At 37.9% G+C, this 19,576-nt stretch overlaps 1 protein-coding gene across 1 annotated transcript in view; it reads left to right on the top strand.

The window, feature by feature from the left end:
* Clint1 (clathrin interactor 1) overlaps window positions 1-19,576 on the top strand; it is a 50,941-nt gene that overhangs the window by 20,996 nt on the left and 10,369 nt on the right. Inside the window, exons 2-9 of the mRNA XM_013036408.1 lie at window positions 3,159-3,263; window positions 3,802-3,898; window positions 5,356-5,464; window positions 6,416-6,580; window positions 9,645-9,822; window positions 13,293-13,539; window positions 15,207-15,280; window positions 18,170-18,187. Of these exons, the coding sequence (XP_012891862.1) occupies window positions 3,159-3,263; window positions 3,802-3,898; window positions 5,356-5,464; window positions 6,416-6,580; window positions 9,645-9,822; window positions 13,293-13,539; window positions 15,207-15,280; window positions 18,170-18,187 (993 nt within the window). The remainder of the gene's footprint in view (window positions 1-3,158; window positions 3,264-3,801; window positions 3,899-5,355; window positions 5,465-6,415; window positions 6,581-9,644; window positions 9,823-13,292; window positions 13,540-15,206; window positions 15,281-18,169; window positions 18,188-19,576) is intronic.

The following is a 19,576-nucleotide window of genomic DNA, read 5'->3' on the forward strand; positions in this document are numbered from 1 at the left end:
TCCCTCAGCTCTTCAGCTCAAGGCGAGCGCTCTACCACTTGAGCTACAGCGCCACTTCCGGTTTTCTGGTGGTTTATTGGAGATAGGAGTCTCATGGTCTCTCCTGCCCGGGCTGGCTTTGAACCGCGATCCTCAGATCTCAGCCTCCTGAGTAGCTAGGATTACAGGCGGGAGCCACCAGCGCCCGGCTTTAATTTTGCTTATTTTTTGATTATGTGGTACTGAGGAATTGAACACAGGGCCTTATGCTTGCCAGGCAAGTACTCTGCCACTAAGCCACATTCCCAGCCCGGCTTGTTTTTAATGACCTGGAATATGGTCACACTATAGAACATTAGTTGTGTTTGGTTTTAGTTTATGCTTCTTTCTGAATTAAATGAAGCTTGAAAATAGCCTTGTTTTGGAATTTTTTGTTATCAGATCTTATCTTGAAAGAATTCTTTCTAGTTTCCAATAGCAATGATTTCACTCAAATAGCTTTAAAACAGAGCCTGATATTCTTTGTGGAAGTGTTCTGTTATTTTTGGTTATTATAGTTTCTGTAGCCATCGTTGATGTGCTTTATAACTATATTACACATTCTAAGGGCTCTTTTTGTTTTTCTACCAAGGAAATATGGAGATTCTTAACTCATTGGCAGTCTGCCACTCTCCTTGTACACATACCCACTGCCGGCCTTCACCTTAGAAATCTTGTGAAGGGTTGCCGAAGTAGGGCATTCTCATCTGACCCATGGGCTTCTGTAGCTTGAACAAGGAAGTAGTGTGCTGAAACTTCAGCATTTATGGAGGCTCTGGGGAAAGTATTTTATATACAGGGACTGGAGATTAACTCCTTTCATCTTGTTCTCCAACAAATTAAGCAGTGAAAAGATTTTCAAGTACATTCTTGGTGATGAAATGCTTGGGTGAATTATACCCCTAATTGCTATTGTTCATTTTCACAGCTGCATTTTGACACTTAACTGCCTGATCCATACATTCTTTAGCCACCAGAATAAACAAAAGCATTCAGAAACCCATCACTGTGGGCATCTTAAATTGCAAATCTGTTATTGGCTGCCATGCTTTTATTTTGATTCCATTGTTGATAAAATCAGGGGGAAAATCGCTCTTCTACATTTACACAAAGTTGTCCATAGAATTAGTTTTATGAAAATTCATTCAATAATAGTCTTATATCTTGAAAGGCACTAGAGATTATGGATTTATTTTGGCCTCAGGGAAATGCTTTGTATTTATTTTATCAAACTAGTTGGCATTTTAGGAGTAAGTTTTCTCCAGGGTATGAAAGAAAATACTAGGATTTAATTTTTCCTTCTTAGATAGAACAGTATTATAAATCTAAAAGCCAGATTTATTTTATGACTTGGCAAGTCATATTTGTTCATAGTTAATTGTTCCTTTAAAGTTTGACCTAAGCCTGCTTATAGGTCTTTTCCCTAAGGTTAAAGAAATTGGAGGAATTGCCGTGACCATTCTAAAGTTAATATTTGTATATCTGAGAGATTTGAGTACCAATTTCAATGAAACCTCTCTTATTTTAATAAAACAAGAACATTTAATAACAAAAGCAAAAGGGAGTATATATAATAGTTACCAATTTCTGATTTTTGCATTATAACTAATTTCTTGTTGAGGCAGGGTCTTAATATGTAACCTCTATCTGGCCTGGAACCCAGAATCCTCTGGCCGCAGACCTCAGTCAGCCTCCCGAGGGCTGAGATCTGGCTAAGATTTAATTTTAAGGGGAAGATTTGAAATACCCTATTTTCTGATGTCTGTTATAATAATTGTGCAATAATAATTGGAGCTTTAGATAAAAAGTGAATTATGTCATAATTTTAGTCCTTTTTCAATTCTTCTCAAAATGCACTTGAATTCTTAGATTCATAGCAGCATGACAGAGTACATTTTAACAACCAAAGACTTTGCAATCTCATGTCTTAATTTTTAAGATACTATTTGTAAAGCTAATTCTTAATAAATATTAATTTAAAACTGTTCATAGTAGTTATAGGATGTCTGTCAGCTATTGCCAAACACAATGAGATAGTCCTGTGGGTGATGTTCTTGTTTATTTCTACTTTATGTTGGAGGAAATTAATCAACTTCTCCAAAGGTCACAAAGTGTTGGGGATTTAGAGTCAGATCTTTCTGCCTTTGGTGGTACTGGGGCTTGAACACTGCATATTTAATGCTGAGCCACACACTTCTAGGCCTAGTCTATGTTCCTGACCATTATTGACATCTTAAGAGAAAGTTAAAAATGCCATCTCCTGGTGGAATGTATTATGTGACCATGTGACCATGTAGTGACATGGAAGATAAGTATGGTAACAAGGGGTTATGGATATGATGCTCTAAACATTGGTAGAGCACCATAAACATTTTACCATTTATCTGAATTGTCATTTTTTTAAAACAATAGAGATCAAGTTCAGTGTTATATAATTTTTACTTATTCTACAAAATTTTTGTGAACATGAAGCTTGAGCCTAAATGTAAACCGAGTTTGATCAGAAAACAAGCTACTTAGTTTCATTTCAAAAAAAAAAAAACAAAACAAAACTCTAACATATCCAGTGCCCTTTATTTTTTTTTTCGGGGAGGGGAGTGTTGGTGACAATCCTGGGGCTTGACCTCAGGGCCCAAGTGCTATCTCTGAGCTTTTTTGTCTTAAGGGTAGTACTCTGCTGTTTGAGCCACAGTTCCACTTCTGGATTTTTGCTGGTTAATTGGAGCTAAGAGTCTCAAAGACTTTCATGTCTGGATGGGCTTTGAACCTCCATCCTTAGATATCACCCTTCAGAGTAGCTAAGATTATTGGTGTGATCCACTGGTACCCAGTCCTAGTTTCCTTTTGAATTTAACTCAAAGCCAGTTTTTTTGTTTTTGTTTTACTGGACTTATGCCAAGACCAATGTAATTTCATACCATAGTTTTGAAGGCTATTGAAATAATGCAGTCTTCTTAAAGGTGACTTAAATGTGCTATGTAGTGTCCTTGGGTCACTAGTGCACAAAAGATGTCTCCTTCCCCTCCCTATAGAGGTAGCTCGTTAGGACACCCAGTAGTGTCATTATTAAGTTTTCATGTGTTTCTCAGTTTTGATGCTAATCTTTGTGCGTATGTGTGTACATTTTTTTTTCTCTGCAGCACCAATGTGGTTATGAATTATTCAGAGATCGAGTCTAAGGTTCGAGAAGCAACGAATGATGATCCTTGGGGACCTTCCGGGCAACTCATGGGAGAGATTGCCAAGTAAGTGATAATTTGACTCAGCAGTGCAGAAAGAATCAAGGTATCTTTACACAGAAATGTGAAATTTGCTTTCAGTTTTACACCATTTAGTTGCCAGATTAAATTTTTGCATAATTATTTAGATAGTAATATAGAAAGTTTTACCTAAAATCCATTTTCCTTAAAAATCAGCTTAACACTTAAAAAGTTTTGGTGAAATTTAAGAATATATAGCTTATTATGATGTAAATTTTGAAGAATGCATATAAAACATTTGAAGTAAAATTATTAGAATTTTTTCCTGATGACTATCTGGGTGTCTATGCCAGAGAATAAAGAATTTGCAGTGTCTGCTATTGATTATTGGAGCTTACAGATGTGCTATGTGTTATGTAAAACATGGGGAAAACATTGTCAGAAGTATGTGATCTAAAATTTTTTTGCATTGAGCTTATTTTTTAAGCACCTAATGGAAACTTAATAACTTGGAACAAGCCTGCCATCTACTGTCAAAATTAACATATTGCAAATGCTTAAGGACAATTACCCTTTTTTTCAGGGCTACATTTATGTATGAACAATTTCCAGAACTTATGAACATGCTTTGGTCTCGAATGTTAAAGGATAACAAAAAGAATTGGAGAAGAGTTTATAAGGTATGAAAATAAGCCTGTTTGAATAATTTTCACATGGTGAAAACACTTGCCTACATGTAAGGCTAATGTACAGAATGAACTTGAGATAAAACAGTACTTTATAAAACACCTACTCATAAACCATTCTTACTATAAAGTGTTTAAAATGTTAAAGACTTTTATTAAAAGTTTTCACACTAAAAATGTTTGTGCATATCCAAAGTAAAGAATATATAATCATGAACATATGTAATGCATGAGCAGTGAAGATAAAAACCAACAGTATGGTTTGTCATATCTACATAAAATTTCACTTAATTTATAGTAATATTTTAATAGGAGTCAACACCCCAGAATACAATCGTTCAGAATATAATCAGAGATTCTATGACATAGGCTTAAATTCTAATATTTTAATTTATGAGCATGTAATTTTTGTCAGATTCCTTTAATTCTGATACCATAGAATGCAGAATTCTAAACAGGAGAGCCATCTGCTATTCTGTCCCCACCATATTTCCTCGCAACTCCGAATATATTTTCCAAGGTGACATATTCATATTTGTAGATTTGAAGTTTTGCTTTCAAAATTGCACATCTGTGCATTAGTTGTATGTTTTTTGTGTTGCCGATTCCTGAAAACATTCATTACATTTTCTGTAAAATATTTGTAAATATAGTTTGGATTTTGTTTTTTAAGCCATGGTACTACCTTTTAAAAAAGTAAATGACTTTATAGGATATTGTTTCGTGACTCTTCAGTTTCAGCAACTTAGATTTCCATCTATCATTAAGGGAGGTCTGTCCCATACATGGTAAGTTCAAAATGTATAATTCAATGTGTTGGCTTTTTTTATTTTTATTTTTAAATTTTTTTTAGTGTGCTCATAATTGTTGGAGTCATCACTGATTTCAGATCATTTCATTCTCTCATGAGGAATTTACATATCTATTAATGGTCAAGCCTAGATTCACATTTTAGGACATTTTCTGAAAAACCTTCTCTTTCATTTGTTTGCTGCAGTCTTATGATACAAAATTCATATCATTAACCTCAAAATTCACATTTTATCTTGAGAGAATACTTGGGAGTCTATGGATATCCAAAAATTCTTCTGATGTTTCTCATAATTTGCAGTTCCATGATGCCAGGAAAAAAAAAAAAACAAAAAACTGAGCTATCTTTCTAAAATCTGTTTATCAGTTCATTTAGATTTAGTTGAACACGAGAATCACTTGACTTTTTAAAGTTTTGACACATAGTATCTGTTAGATAGTTTATAATTATTTACTATACTTACTATTAGAGGAACTTCAAATTGACATAAGTGGTAGATTATGTATTTAATGTAAAGAAAACTACCACTATAAAGATTCTTTATTTGCTAATGTTGGACTTGATTTTTTTATTTAACCATTTAGCAAAGCTCTACCAAAATTTATTTCATTAAATCATTTGGTGCTTTGTATTTCCACAGTCTCTGCTGCTCCTAGCTTACCTCATAAGAAATGGATCAGAACGTGTTGTTACAAGTGCCAGAGAACACATTTATGATTTGCGATCCCTGGAAAATTACCACTTTGTAGGTGAGCAATAGAAAAACCTTATAAGCAAATTAAAACAGTAGTTGGAGTTGTCAGTCACCTGAACCAGCTTAGAAGCTCCTCTGCTCTAATTAGAATGTGACTGTTGCCAGTTGTGTGACGAGTGCAGAATCCAAGACGTGGGGCCCTAGAGTATTAATTAGTGAAGACAAGAACTTGCAGAAAAGACTGGCTAATAACAACAGAACCAACACAACATGAGTGTTCGGGTTTATATTAAAATATGCACTGGAGACCGGTCCCCTGTGGTGTCCATAAAGGAATAGCTTTAATCATATGGGAAGAAAAGGTTAGAGCTCCAAAACACACACATCTGTTTGAAGCTGGGTTCTTTCCCCCTCCCACCAAATAATATTTACTGTGCAGAGGCAGCAAGGCCAGAGTGTGTTGTGAATGTGAAAGAGGCTAGAGAATGAAGCACATTTCAATGAAAGAGGCTAGAGAATGAAGCACATTTCATTTTATAGGTGTTTGTTGAAAGTCTTTAAAAATATTCAGCTTTTCAGCCATACTAAATTCTAATAATTAGTGTCCCAAAGTTGTATGGGGGAAATCAAGACATTTGGGGTGCTTTTCATTAAAATGTGAAAAGTAGTTCTTGTTTTGATCTGTCCCGCTACAGTACAATGGGTAGTATTTATGGATGTGTCCATTTCATATGGTCACCATCAGTAATCCTTTTATTGACCACACACAACACTATTTCCTGTGGTCCATAAGTCAAAATCACATTTCAGAACTTAGGATTTGCTGAAGAGGAAATGACCAAGTTAAGTACAAGAATGTGCACCTCTCTCGATGTTATATTTTTACAATATTGAAATTGGTTTCTTAATTTGTAACTACTTTTTGCTTAGTTTTTCATGTTCTGACAGAGTTTGATGTATTCAAAGTGAATTGTTAAGGCTTTGTTTCTCCCTTATGACTCTTAAGATGAGCATGGCAAGGATCAAGGTATAAATATCCGCCAGAAGGTGAAGGAATTAGTTGAGTTTGCCCAAGATGATGACAGGCTTCGAGAAGAGCGAAAGAAAGCTAAGAAGAACAAAGACAAGTATGTCGGAGTTTCCTCAGACAGTGTTGGAGGATTCCGATACAGTGAGTATCAAGGGCAGGCTGCCACCTAAGCATCATCAGCCCTGCGTCTCGGGTGAATCTTTCTTCTCAGAAATATATAGATTACTAAACTATACATGGTAGCCATTTGGGCTCCCGTAGCAAGAATCTTGGGGATTCAAGAATATGATTTTCATTGTTAATGGCTAATTAGATGAGTATAACTTGGCATTAAGGTGCAGAGAATAAAACAAGGACGCACTTCCCTCTTAGGGTTACTATTCTTTCTTAAATGAGGAGCTTTCTCTAAGACACAGTGTAGAGTATAGATACATACTTTGATCAAAAGATTCATCTTTTTAATTCAAAACCAATTTAGCTCTATTTTTGGCCCCAGATGGATATGCTTCCTATAAATTAATCTGGTGCCAATCTCTCTTCCTTAATTAATCTCTGTCTAATTTGAACTAGGAAGTGACTGAAGATACTATGAGTTTTTCTTCAAGGTCTGTGGTTTGTTAGTCATTTCCAAAGACTTTTTAGAGCAACTAGAAGCTGTACATAGAAAAAGGATCGCCAGTTGGAGGCCAGCACAGGCTTAACAGACCTTGTCTTAAAGAAAAGGAACAAGTAGAACATTTGTATTTTTGTTGTAATAATATAAAAACAGTGCACCAGGTGCTTTAAATACAAATAGGAAGCGTCTCATAGCACGTCCCTTAGCCTGAGCCAGTCTCGTGTGAGCGTCTATAGCACTAGATCGCTTGCATGTATACAGCCGGGCTAGTGCTGTGTACTTTGCAGTGCTCTTCCCACCCATGTGTCAGTTTCTATTTAGATGATATAAATCTGTATGGAGAGCTTGAACTCTTCAAAAAGAACTGTGTAAAACCTTCTATTATTTTGTGATGACCTACAAAATACCTTTATTTACTCCTCTGTTTCCTACCCTCAAAAAAAAAATGCTTCATTTAGCTAGCTATATAAAAAGAAAAGTTGTTTTTTTTTTTGTATTGAAGTATCACATAACACTTCATGAAATGGGCAAGAGTCTTCTCTAAAGTGAAAATGTATAAATATGTTTTGGAGTTGTTTGCATATGAGAGTAAGAAATTTGGGGATTTGCCCTAATAGTCATTTTATTTAGTGATTTTATTTTTTCACTCTGAAAATAGCAAATGTGTTTTTCAGTTGAAATTGCTCTTTGCAACTCATTTCCTCATTCAGCTTGTTTGTACTCCTCTTCTTCCCCCAGCATGATAGGTATTTATATCAAATAAATTTAGTGAGTGAGTGAGTCACACTAATTGCAATATCTATATTAGAAGTAAACAGTCTGTTTGCATCTCATAGTTGGCTCGATCTTTATTAATGTTTTTCAGACTTTGCCACTCAGCTGTAGCTGTCTTGTATGTTTTTTTTCATTCTCACATTATATAATATACCAGTATCCATCGTTTTTAGCACTAATTTAGTATGATGTCCACGACACTAATCAGTTTGATGTCATCTATTTTATCTTTCTTGTCAGTTTGCTTCTTTTCAAAATTTAGCTCATCACATTGTAATTGGAATTTACCTACACACTATTGAAAAATCACTTGTTCTTGAAAAACAATTATGGTTTGAGTTACTATTTACCTTATTTTCGTGTGTGTGTATGTGTGTGTGTCTGTGTCTATTACCGGGGACCAAGCCCAGGGCCTCACCCATGCTAGGCAAGTAGGCAGGTGCTTATAGAACTACATCTCCAGGTCCCTTTTTATTTTTATTTTACTGCCACGCCTACTCCAGACTCCCTAATTTGCCCAGACTAGCCTCAAATATGTGATCCTCTTGCCTCAGCCTCCTGATTAACTGGGATCTGTTTGTTTTTTTTTATTTAATTTTATTTTATTTGTGAACATACTGTACAGAGGGGATCTGTTTTAACTTAATGGTCCCTTCTAGATTTAGTATGTCTGTGTGTGCGTGCGCACGTGTGTGTGCGTGTGTGTGTGTGCATGCGCATGTGCCCTATATGAGTGGAACCCAGGGTTTCTTTTATGATAGGCAAGTGTTCTTAGTAGGTGCATTTTTTGTAGTCTCATTATCTTACTGTCTCTTCTGTCCCTGCCCCAGGGCTTCTCAACCCACCTTAATTTTCCACCTTTTAGCCCTCACATGATTTAATTCCTTCAAACTCTGGTGTCTTAAGCAGAATTTGGACACAAAAGCAAGAGAGTTCTATTTTGTGTCCATAATTTCTCTCTTGAGTCCCAAGTCCATGCCAACACTAGATTTTACCAGTCCTGCATGTATTTCCCATTGGTCGGACTGGCTGTCACTGCTCTGAACTGCCTGAGCATACCATATGACTCTAATGTGTGCGGTCTTAGGAGAGAGAATATTCTCTTTATGACAATTACAAAATGCCCTGCCAAGCCTTAAAATCCTTCAAGTTGGTTTTTAATTTGATGCTAAAAAGTGACGGCTGCTTACTCCTTTGCATATTGAGACATGAAGTATTTGAGTGAGGCTGCTGTATGTTTTTGGGGGGAAGAGGTTGTTTATTTGTTTTGAGTTTCTGTCTTGTCCAGCCAAGCCTTGAACTCTTGGTCTCAAGCGATAAAGTGAGCTTTTGCCCCATTCTCCCTTCCAAGTATTTTTCACTGATTACAGGCTCCTATACCACCCCTGCCTTACATTTCTGTCTTGTTGTTTTTTTTTAAGACACTGTTACGAATACTAATCTAAAACTGAAAAACCATTGAGACAGGAATGAAGTATATCATATACTAAATGACTTTTGAAACACAAAAGTAATTCCTTTTCTGTTTTGCTCTTTTGAGTGTTGTTCAGCTGCTGCCTGCAGCCGCCTTCCAATGAGGTGCACTAGACTGTGAGAGTTTTCATAAAGAAAAGCTCTTGAACCCTCAGTCTTACCACTTAGCAACCGGCATGACATGATGTGCCTTGCTGAGATCACGTTGGTTCAGCGCTGTAGGAGCGGTCTGTTTTCCTTTGAAAATGATTTTATTAGGAGGAAAAGTCTTAGAAATGAGGTCTGTTGACATTTTGAATTTACTGTCCTCAGAGTTGCTTCTCGTTTTAATGTGTTACATAGGTGAAAGATACGACCCTGAACCCAAGTCAAAGTGGGATGAGGAATGGGATAAAAACAAGAGTGCTTTTCCATTCAGTGATAAGTTAGGGGAACTGAGTGATAAGATTGGAAGCACAATCGATGACACCATCAGCAAGTTCCGGAGGAAAGACCGAGAAGACTCTCCAGAAAGATGCAGGTATTAGCAGCTGGTCTCCTGGAAAGAAATGTGTCAAATTTATGCCCTTGGGTTTCTCTTTGGGATGATGGCATTGTCTGAAGTTTAGCTTCACCCTCTTCCTCCCCCTCGTCCCCCACTTTCTGGTACTAGAGTTTAAACTTGCCTCACAATTTTTAAATATACTTCTCTAGAGGGGTCTTAGAATCTTAGAAATTGGCCATAAGAAAGTCTGGAATTCTAGGCGCCAGTGGCTCACACTTGTAATCCTAGCTACTAAGGAGGCTGAGATCTGAGGATCACGGTTCAAAGCCAGCCTGGGCAAGGAAAGTCCATGAGACTCTTATCACCATAAACCAGAAAACTGGAAGTGGTGCTGTGGCTCAAGTGGTAGAGCGCTAGCCTTGAGCTGAAGACAGTGCCCAGGCCCAGAGTACAAGCCCCACGATCGACAAAAAAAAAATGTTTGGAGTGTATTTTAGGGTTTACAGTATTGTACAGTTCCGTTGATCTTCACAGATGAGTAACACTCAAGTAGAATAGGTCACTGCCCTAAAAATGTCCTGTGCAAAAACATAGAACAAAGCCAGTTACTAGTGACTCATGCTGTCAGGAGGCTGAAATCTAAGGTTCATGATGGAAGGCCAGCTGGGGCAGACAAATATGAGAGACACTTACATCCAAATAACTGGCAGAAAGTCAAGGGCATGGATCAAATGATAAGAGTTAAACATGTTCTGACCTGTAGTCTCATAAATCTTTTCTTTTCTTTCTTTCTCTATCTTTTCTTCCTTTCTTTCCTTCTTTCTCTCTCCTTCCTTCCTTCCTTTCTCTCTCTCTCTCCTTTCCTTCCTTTATTTCTTGTATGTGTGTGTGTATGCTGTGGCTTGAACTTCTGGCCTCACTCTCTTACTCTGCTTTGTTGCTTCCTACTAGAACTGTACTACTTGAGCCATGCCTCTCTGTAGTCCCAACATTTTTCAGGTTAATTGAAGGTGGAGTCATCAGGACCTTTCTGCCTGGGATGACTTCAAACCTTAATCCTGTAATTCTTAGCCTCCTCAGTAGCTGGGATTACAGAGATGAGCCACTGTGCCTCACATAAACTTCATTTTCTGAGGGTAGGATTTTATATAGTTCGACACAAAACAATAGAAATAAAACTCAAGGCTTACTACTTTCTGGAATGTGATCTTTGAAGGGCCAGAGTTTATTTTTGTACATTAAATATGTCTAATTCACAGCTACATTTCTAGCTCCTTTATAAGGAAAGAGCACAAATATTATAATTATTAATACTAAGATTTGGGAAACAGTTCCTGCTTCAAATAATCTGTTTTTATCTCACTAGTTTGGTGTATATATTTAACTTGGTTTAGAAAACATAGTGGCCATATATTCTATTGATACTTCCTGAAGTAGTATAGGGACCAGGAGTGTATCCACCCCTTTAGGGTTTCTTTTCTTGTTTTGTCTCTCCCTTCCCTCTCCCTTCCCCTTTCTCCTTCCCTCCCTCCCTCTCTCCCTCCTTTCCTCCCTTCCTCCCTCCCGTTTTTTCTGGTGGTAGTGGTGGTTATTTCATAGTCTGTCTAATACACGACCTTGATATAGAATATTCAGGTTTAAAAGATTGAAAATATAGCAAATATTAATGAAGATAAAACACATCAGGGACTTGAAGTACATTTTGAAGTACTTGGAGAGAATAGTTGACTTTTAGACGAAGTTGTGAGTGACCTCTGACATGTTAGCAGGATTTCATTCTTCTTAGTTCATTATTAGAGTCAGGAATTCTTAAACAGTGACCACATACAAAGCCTAACACAAAAGAGATCGCTTTGCCTTGGAATAATACTGGACATGAGACAGCTAAGAATGGCAGTTTTATCTAGTGGGTGAATGGTTGAGATCTTAGGTCACTTTTTGTCTAGGCCATTTATAACAGCTCCTGCCTACTTGTCAGAACTTGTGTGTTCCCTAAAATACTTGCACATAAAATTTGCATTTAACCCCTTTGCTTTGTATGGGAAGTCATTCTTTTTCATCTTTTCTATGTGCAAGCTCCAAATTGGTTTATATGAAGTAGAAATTGCTTGAGAATTCTCTGAGTTAAATTTTATCAGTAATAGTCATAATTTAAAGGAGAAATTCAGGCATTTTATTTTAGGATTTTCATAAATTCAGCCACCTACTCTAAAATTAAGTAATATGGGTAATGGAACATATTTCGTGTCATATTTTGTTTTGTAGTAATGGGGTTTGAACTCAGGGTAGGCAAGTAAGTTCTTATTCTGTCTGTATCTCTTTTTTTCCTATTTGGACCCAGAACAAAAATGTTTTACATTATTAAAACATTTTTAATGGGATCAAAGAAATTTCATAAGCATTTTAAATACAGTTGTTTCCATGAAGCAGTTTACATAGTTACACAGTGGTGCAATCTTGTGATAATGTAGAAAAGACAGCAAAATTACAAAGTACATTAACCTCAATTTTTGCATTCACAGATGAGAACTATATTATTTGAGTTTAAACAGGATAATATATTTTAAAACTACCTATTGAGATTGTGATTGTGTGCGTGTGTGCGTGTGCGCGTGTGCGCGTGTGTGTGCGTGCGTGCGCCAGTCGTGGGGCTTGAACTTGGGGTCTGGGCACTGTCCCTGAGCTTTTTTTGCTCAAGTCTTGACTACTTGAGCCACAACTCCACTTCTGGCATTTTGGTAGCTAATTAGAGATAAGATTCTCAAAGATGACCAATTAACTACCAAAACAAAAGGTGTCTAGACTCAAGGACTGGACACTATCCCTTCGCTTTTTCACTAAGTCTGTCACTCTACCACTTGAGCCACCACACCCCCCACTTCTAGCTTTTTTAGTGGTTGATTGAAACCTAAGAGTCCTTTATGCCTAGGCTGGATTTGAAACTTGATCCTCAAATCTCAGCCTCCTGAATAGCTAGGATTACATGAATGAGCAACCAGTACCTGTCTTTTTGGTCGGTCATGGGGCTTGAACTCTGGGCGCTATTCCTGCGCTCTTCAGCTCAAGGCAAGCACTCTCTCTACCGCTTGAGCCACAGTGCCACTTCCAGTTTTCTAGTGGTTTATTGGAGATAAGAGTCTCATGGACATTCCTGCCTGGGCTGTCTCTGAACTATGATCCTCAGATCTAGGCTCCCGAGTAGCTAGGATTACGGGCATGAGCCCCGCCTTATCTTAAAGCTTATCTTTAAGCTTTAAACCTACAATAAAAGGAGGTATTTTAGACGTTTTTGTTTGTAGACCTTTATGACGTACCTATTTATAGCAGTGTTTAGGCTTGTGTATTTTTTTGCCATCATTATTCATACAGCTTAAATAACATTCTGTTGATTCCTGTCAAAAACATGGAATGTTAGGCTTACGACATTTGGAATCCAAATCATTGAGGTCTCACTGTACAGACCACCCCAGTCTTACTGTTTTGCTTCCTTTGTACTGTCTTGGTAGTGACAGTGATGAGGAAAAGAAGGCAAGAAGAGGCAGATCTCCCAAAGGCGAATTCAAAGATGAAGAAGAGACGGTGACGACCAAGCACATCCACATCACGCAGGCCACCGAGACCACCACCACCCGACACAAGCGCACAGCCAACCCTTCCAAGACCATTGACCTGGGTGCCGCCGCACACTATACCGGGGACAAAGCCAGTCCCGACCAGAATGCGCCAGCCCATACACCTCAGCCTTCAGTGAAGGTAAGAAGGGGTCACAGGCGTTGTGGATGAGCACTCCTTTCAGAATTTCTGCATTAGCCCACTTGGGCATCCTTGGTCATACTAATGATAGATTGGTTGGCACATGTTACCCAGTCAATAATATGTCTTAGGGGGAAGAAACCTATCCAATTGCAGTGATTTGCACTGTCTATGAAGATAGGAATGAAGGCTGGGCTGTAGCTCAGAGGTAGAGCGCTTGCCTAGCTTTTCCATGCATCTTGAACCATCATCTTCCAGATCTTGTCCTCCTGAGTAATTAAAGGCATGATTCACCAGTGCCTGCCATAAATACTTGACATTTGTAGTATAATCTTTGTGCGCGTATGCACACATGTGCCAGTCCTCGGGCTTGAACTCAGTGCCTGGATGCTCTCCTTGAGCTTTTGTGCTTATAGCACTCTGCCATTTGAGCCCCAGCTATGCTTCTGGCTTTATGATAGTGAGTTGGAGACTGGATCTCACAGACTTTTCTTGCTCTGGGTGGCTTTGAACCCAGATCCTCAGATCTCATACTCCTGAGTAGCTAGAATTATAGGCCTGAGTCACAGTGCCCAACTTTAATCTTTTTGTTCATGTTTTATTTTGTTGGATTTTTGGTGGGGTTTTTTGTTTTTTTGAGAAAGTGTTTTACTGTATAGCACAGACTGGCCTTAAAACTCATGATCCTTCTACTTCAGACTGGAATTGCTTACCTTTTCCTACTACGTCTAACTTTGTAGTATAATCCTTTTTTTTTTTTTTGGGTCCGGTCGTGGGGCCTGAACTCTGGGCCTGGGCACTGTCCCTCAGCTTCTTCAGCTCAAGGCTAGCGCTCTACCACTTGAGCCACAGCACCACTTCCGGCTTTTTTTTCTTTTTGCTTATGTGGTGCTGAGGAATCGAACCCAGGGCCTCAGGCATGCAAGGCAAGTGCTCTACCACTGAGCTACCTTCCCAGCCCAATGTAGTATAATCTTTTTGTCTTTGTTTCTATTAATTTTAAAATGTTTGGAAGGCTGAAAGTTTTGAAGGTTGTCCAATTGCTCCCGATTTCTTTCAGTTGAAAAATTGAAGAACCACAATATATAGTATTTTAATCTTCAGTAGGTAATAAAATATAACACAATATAAATACAAAAGAAACACGGTATTTTCCTCAGAGCTCAAATGACCACACCTAGCCTTACAGAGTTTTCCTGTTGTCTCACAGTTCAGTTCTACTTTAAGTGTATGGACTGATCATTGAGGATCTAGGTATTCAGACACTTGGCAGCACCATCAAGAAGACAAAACTAGGGGGACAAACTCCAGACTTCAGTTTGGAAATTGAATATGAAACAACACACCTGTAATCCTAGAGCTTGGGGACAGAAGCCAACCTGGGCTGTTCTGTGTCAAAACCTTTAGTAGACAAAAGATAAAAAGACTGTAGATGTTAGGGACTTCTGTAGTGCTGCTTATAGAGATACTTCATTTACTGCCTTTCCATACGATTCTACATTAGTTTGTTATTAGAAAACATAATCTATCCTATGTAGGTAGTTATAGGTATTTTGTCTAAATTGGGAAGTAGAGGTGGGTAGAGCTGATTTGGAAGGGGTGGGGGCAGGAAAGAAACCAGAAAAGAGGAGAAATGTTGGCTCAGCCTATTCTGTATTTGCTTGCAGACTTCAGTGCCTGGAAGCAAGTCATCTGGAGATCTTGTTGATCTGTTTGATGGCTCCAGCCAATCAACAGGTAAGTGTTCCATGTTGGCCTCTTCTTCTTGTTAACCTTGGTGTGTGTCATTTAAAAATATAACCATATTAGTTCTTTCGCAGTTTATATGCTGAATTTTTGTGTGTTTGATATTGAGCCATCGTGTTGATAGTTAACATGTAGTCATCCATGTAATACATAGTATCATAGAGTATCAGTAATTTCTGACTTCTGCAATGCAGTCCAAATAGAACCTCCTTTTATGTGTCTGTGGAAAGCTTTAATGGAGCTATCAGAGAAGAATTAACGAGAAAGGGCAGATGAGTGGATGGAACTTTCTTCCTCCGTGATCTCAAGATTGGTTTGAACAGACAGAATTATTAAATACCCAACATGCTTCCTTTGCAAAGAAAGCTTGGAGTGGTTTTCTCTTCTCTAGTGCAAAAAGCAAATTGACTCATTAGATGAAAGTAGCAATTAATATTCATGTAGGAATTAAGAAAGTTTGAGAGAAATCTAGAATATTCTCAACTTAAAAGTTGATTTTATTCCAATATTTTCCAAAGAACAGCTGAATGTGGGTTGACAGCAGAATTATTTTAAAGTTACCTTGTATTTGAAATTATAAGCAACAAGTCTTGAAGATTTGCTTCCCCAACCCTACCAGAGTAATTTTAATAACCATATTTTAACTTAAATTCTGCTGTGAAAGTAAATTGGGTAGTAAATCTTTAATACCTACACATGAGAAAGCGTAAGAATCTGCCGTATTAACATTACTGCTTGGTATGTCACTTGAGTGTCATTTAGCAGATGTGCCCATACTTATAACAGTACCATCAAGCAAGAAATGTGGGCACAAACTAGAAAGTTAAGCACATACAGTTCTGTACTGTACTTAAAACTATATTTTCTGGATAGTCCGATAATACATGCATTTAAGCATTTTTTTATGGACAAATCTTTTGGGCTTCTAGATAAGGATTTTTTTTTTTCTATCTAAATTGCTGTTTACCAAAGACTCTTTTCTTAGGATGGCGTATATATTAACAGTTTTCATTATTTTATAATTGTACTGGTATGGCTATACTGTAATTTACTTAACCAGATCAGTCCCTTATTATGTAGTCATTAGAGTTGTTTCTGTTATTTTTCAAAATTTTTTCTCTTCTAAACAACAAAATACTAGAACCTCTTGAAGTTGCTCAGGTTGATAAGGTGAAAACAGTATTTCATTTTCATTTGTTTGTTAGGTGAGATTTGAACACTTTTAATAAGCCAGTTATGACTTGCCTATTTATGTGCTATATCCATTTTTTTCTGTTAAAAGTATTTATTCTTAATGATTTTTAAAAGTTTTTATAGATTTTGGATAATTTTTATCTTAACTTTTGTGTATTTTGGTATTTTTAATACATTAATACATTCTTTTTAATACATTAGAATTCATCACATATTAAATTCTTTGTTAAGGAAAATTTCTGTTTGTAGTTGAAGCAGTGCCGAGTCATATTTTTCTTGTTCACAGTATTGCTTCGGAGAATGCATGTTCCCAGCTGGTGGTTGTAAATAACCTCCTTGCCGCCCTGAAAAGGGCAGATGGAAATGGTTCATTTGTAGTGACAGCTCTCATGTGGGAATCATGAGGAATCGCTCTTGTGAAAATTAGCAGTCTTCCACATGCGGCAATTTTTGATAGACTCTTTTGTTTACACCTCCTTAGATAGAAATTATCTGGGAAAATGCTGAAGCCTTTTAAATGTCTGTTCAGACTCAAGCATTGGTAGGAATGTCATACCTGTGAATGTAAGGAAAACTCTCCTGAATGAAAGGGGAATTTTTTTTTAATTTTTGAGACAGTTTTCAGAATTGAAGATGACCTTGTGTTAAAGGTGGTAGTGGAAGCAGGGTAAGAAGAATAGGGAAGTTAGGTCTGTGTCTGAAGTGGCTTCTATTGGTAAATTATGTGTGTGTTTCCATTCTCTACTCCTGATATTCCTTAGTCTCGTGAAACAAAAGTTCTTGTAGTCTGAGTGGAAAACGTTTGCTGTGGATAAGTTTAAAACATCTTGTGGTAGGAGAGGGAGTAGCAGAATAACCAAAGTTTAAGTATTTGTCTGAAATACAGATTCTTACTTGATTTTAAGCTGTGATCTGTGGTGTTCAGTGCTTTTATCTGTGGCATGAATTTTCTTTGTGGCTTAGACTAGTTATAAGAATCTTTACTTGTTCAGCATAATACGTGACCTATGAATGTGTACCTAGAAGCACATTGACGGTCTCCATTTTTAAATCCCTTAATGTTAACATTAATTGGTGAGCCACATCATTTTGTACCCAACAGTATATAGTTTAACATGAAGGAACATGACAGAAAACAAACTTACCAACATTAAGCAGCAGCTGTGGGTGCCATCCATTTGCTCCCTGATTGTTCTTAGTGAAACCCTGTGTGTGGGTTACAGTGTATGGTCATTCACTGGTCCTTTGTACTCCTTGTCACGTTTTGTCCTGAGCACGTACCTTTAGGGAAGAGGAGAGCAGAGCACTGAGCTGTTTCCCTTAGAATGAATTTTAAAACCTATCTGGTGTAGTAATGGTAGGAGTGGAGAGTCTGTGGCCGGCATCACTTTGCTGCTAGGTGAGACTGTGTACACATACAGAGCATGCACCTCTGTAATATGAAGGAATGGAGAATTAGCTGTACCTGCTGAGAGTTGACTTCAGTAAATACGCTGAGAGAGAGACCAAATACACAATGCCTCAAACTGATCTGTTCCTTTTGTTACAGCTGGCCGTTTGTTAGGAAAGGAAGATGGTTCTAGTTTAATTAACCCAGTTGAGTGTAGCAGATGGGGCAGAACGTCTCGCAGCGATAAGACAATTCAGAAATGGCACCAGATGTTGAAAGCTGTCCCTGGTGGAGTTTGAGTGCAGCCCAGATGTTCCAGTCCCACCTGGCTAGTTTCTGAGCACTGCAGGCTAAGCAGCTGTGATGTAACCTGTATAATGTGCCCATAACACTAAAAACTCCGTAATTGAACTGCTGCTCTAGATTTCTGAGGTTGTGACTCTTGAAATTTTAAGGACAAACAAAAGTCAGGACAGTTTTAGGTCTTCGGCTATTTCGAGGATAGCTGTTGATAAAAGTAAATACCCAAATGGGTCTATAAGTTAAAGTTTGTATGAGAATTGTAGTTAGGAAGGTTTTTTACTTCTAGCTGTACTGGGATTTGAACTGGTGTCTTACCACACACTAGGTAGGCAGTCTACCACTGAGCCACACCTCCAGTTCTGAGAATGTGGTGATATGTGTATGGAGATTGATTTGTGGTCATGATTAAGATCTCGCCCCTTTAGTAATATCAGTTTAGATGTAATAGCAAAAATGATTCTTTTCCCACACATTAAAAAGAAAAGTATAAGCCGGGCACCGGTAGCTCATGCCTATAATCCTAGCTACTCAGGAGGCTGTGATCTGAGGATCGCAGTTCAAAGCCAGCCCGGGCAGGAAAGACCGTGAGACCCCTATCTCCAATACCACTAGAAAACCGGAAGTGGCACTGTAGCTCAAGTGGTAGAGTGCTCTCCTTGAGCTGAAGAGCTGAGGGACAGCTCCTAGGCCCAGAGTTTAAGCCCCACGACCGACCAAAAAGAAAAAAGAAAAGTATGTAGTCTCTCATGGAGTAAACAGTTAAGGGGAAGTCAGAATCATAACTTTTTCTTCTCCCCATATGTTTAAACTGGCTTTTATAAAAACCAACTTCAAGGCTTTTCCTCAACTTTTTTACTTTTAAACTTTGGAACATACAGAAAATTAACCCCATTTTTCTATGTCCACTTCTTTAGTTCTTGCATATTTGTTTTTCTTTATTGAGTGCTAGTAGTTCTATAACATTTTACAAGATGGATGCAAACATGACATTTGCCCTTGAAGTGCTGTAGCTTCTATCTCCTTATAAGGACATGTTCTGATACAGTATTTACCATTTCCCTAGTGTCTCATCTCTGTTTAAGTACTAGTGGAAGGTGGTTATTACAAAGACCATAGTTAGCTGGATAGACGCTGGGTAGCCTTTGTAGAGGAACTTAGACACCTTCTTTTTCTTTGTGGGGAGGTTGGTACCAGGGTTTGAACTCAAAGCCTAAAACTTGCTTAACTTTTTTGCTCAGGTAACACTTTACCACATGCCTCCATCTTGGCTTTTGCGGGGGGGGTGGGTGCAGGATGGTTCTCAAGCTTGAACTCAGGGCCTGGGAGCTGCCCCTGAGCCTTTTTGCTCCAGGTCAGTGTTCTAATACTTGAACCTCAGCTCTGTGTGTGTGTGTGTGTGTGTGT

Source organism: Dipodomys ordii, unplaced genomic scaffold (genome assembly GCF_000151885.1).
Source record: "Dipodomys ordii isolate 6190 unplaced genomic scaffold, Dord_2.0 Scaffold284, whole genome shotgun sequence".
NCBI lineage: Eukaryota > Metazoa > Chordata > Mammalia > Rodentia > Heteromyidae > Dipodomys > Dipodomys ordii.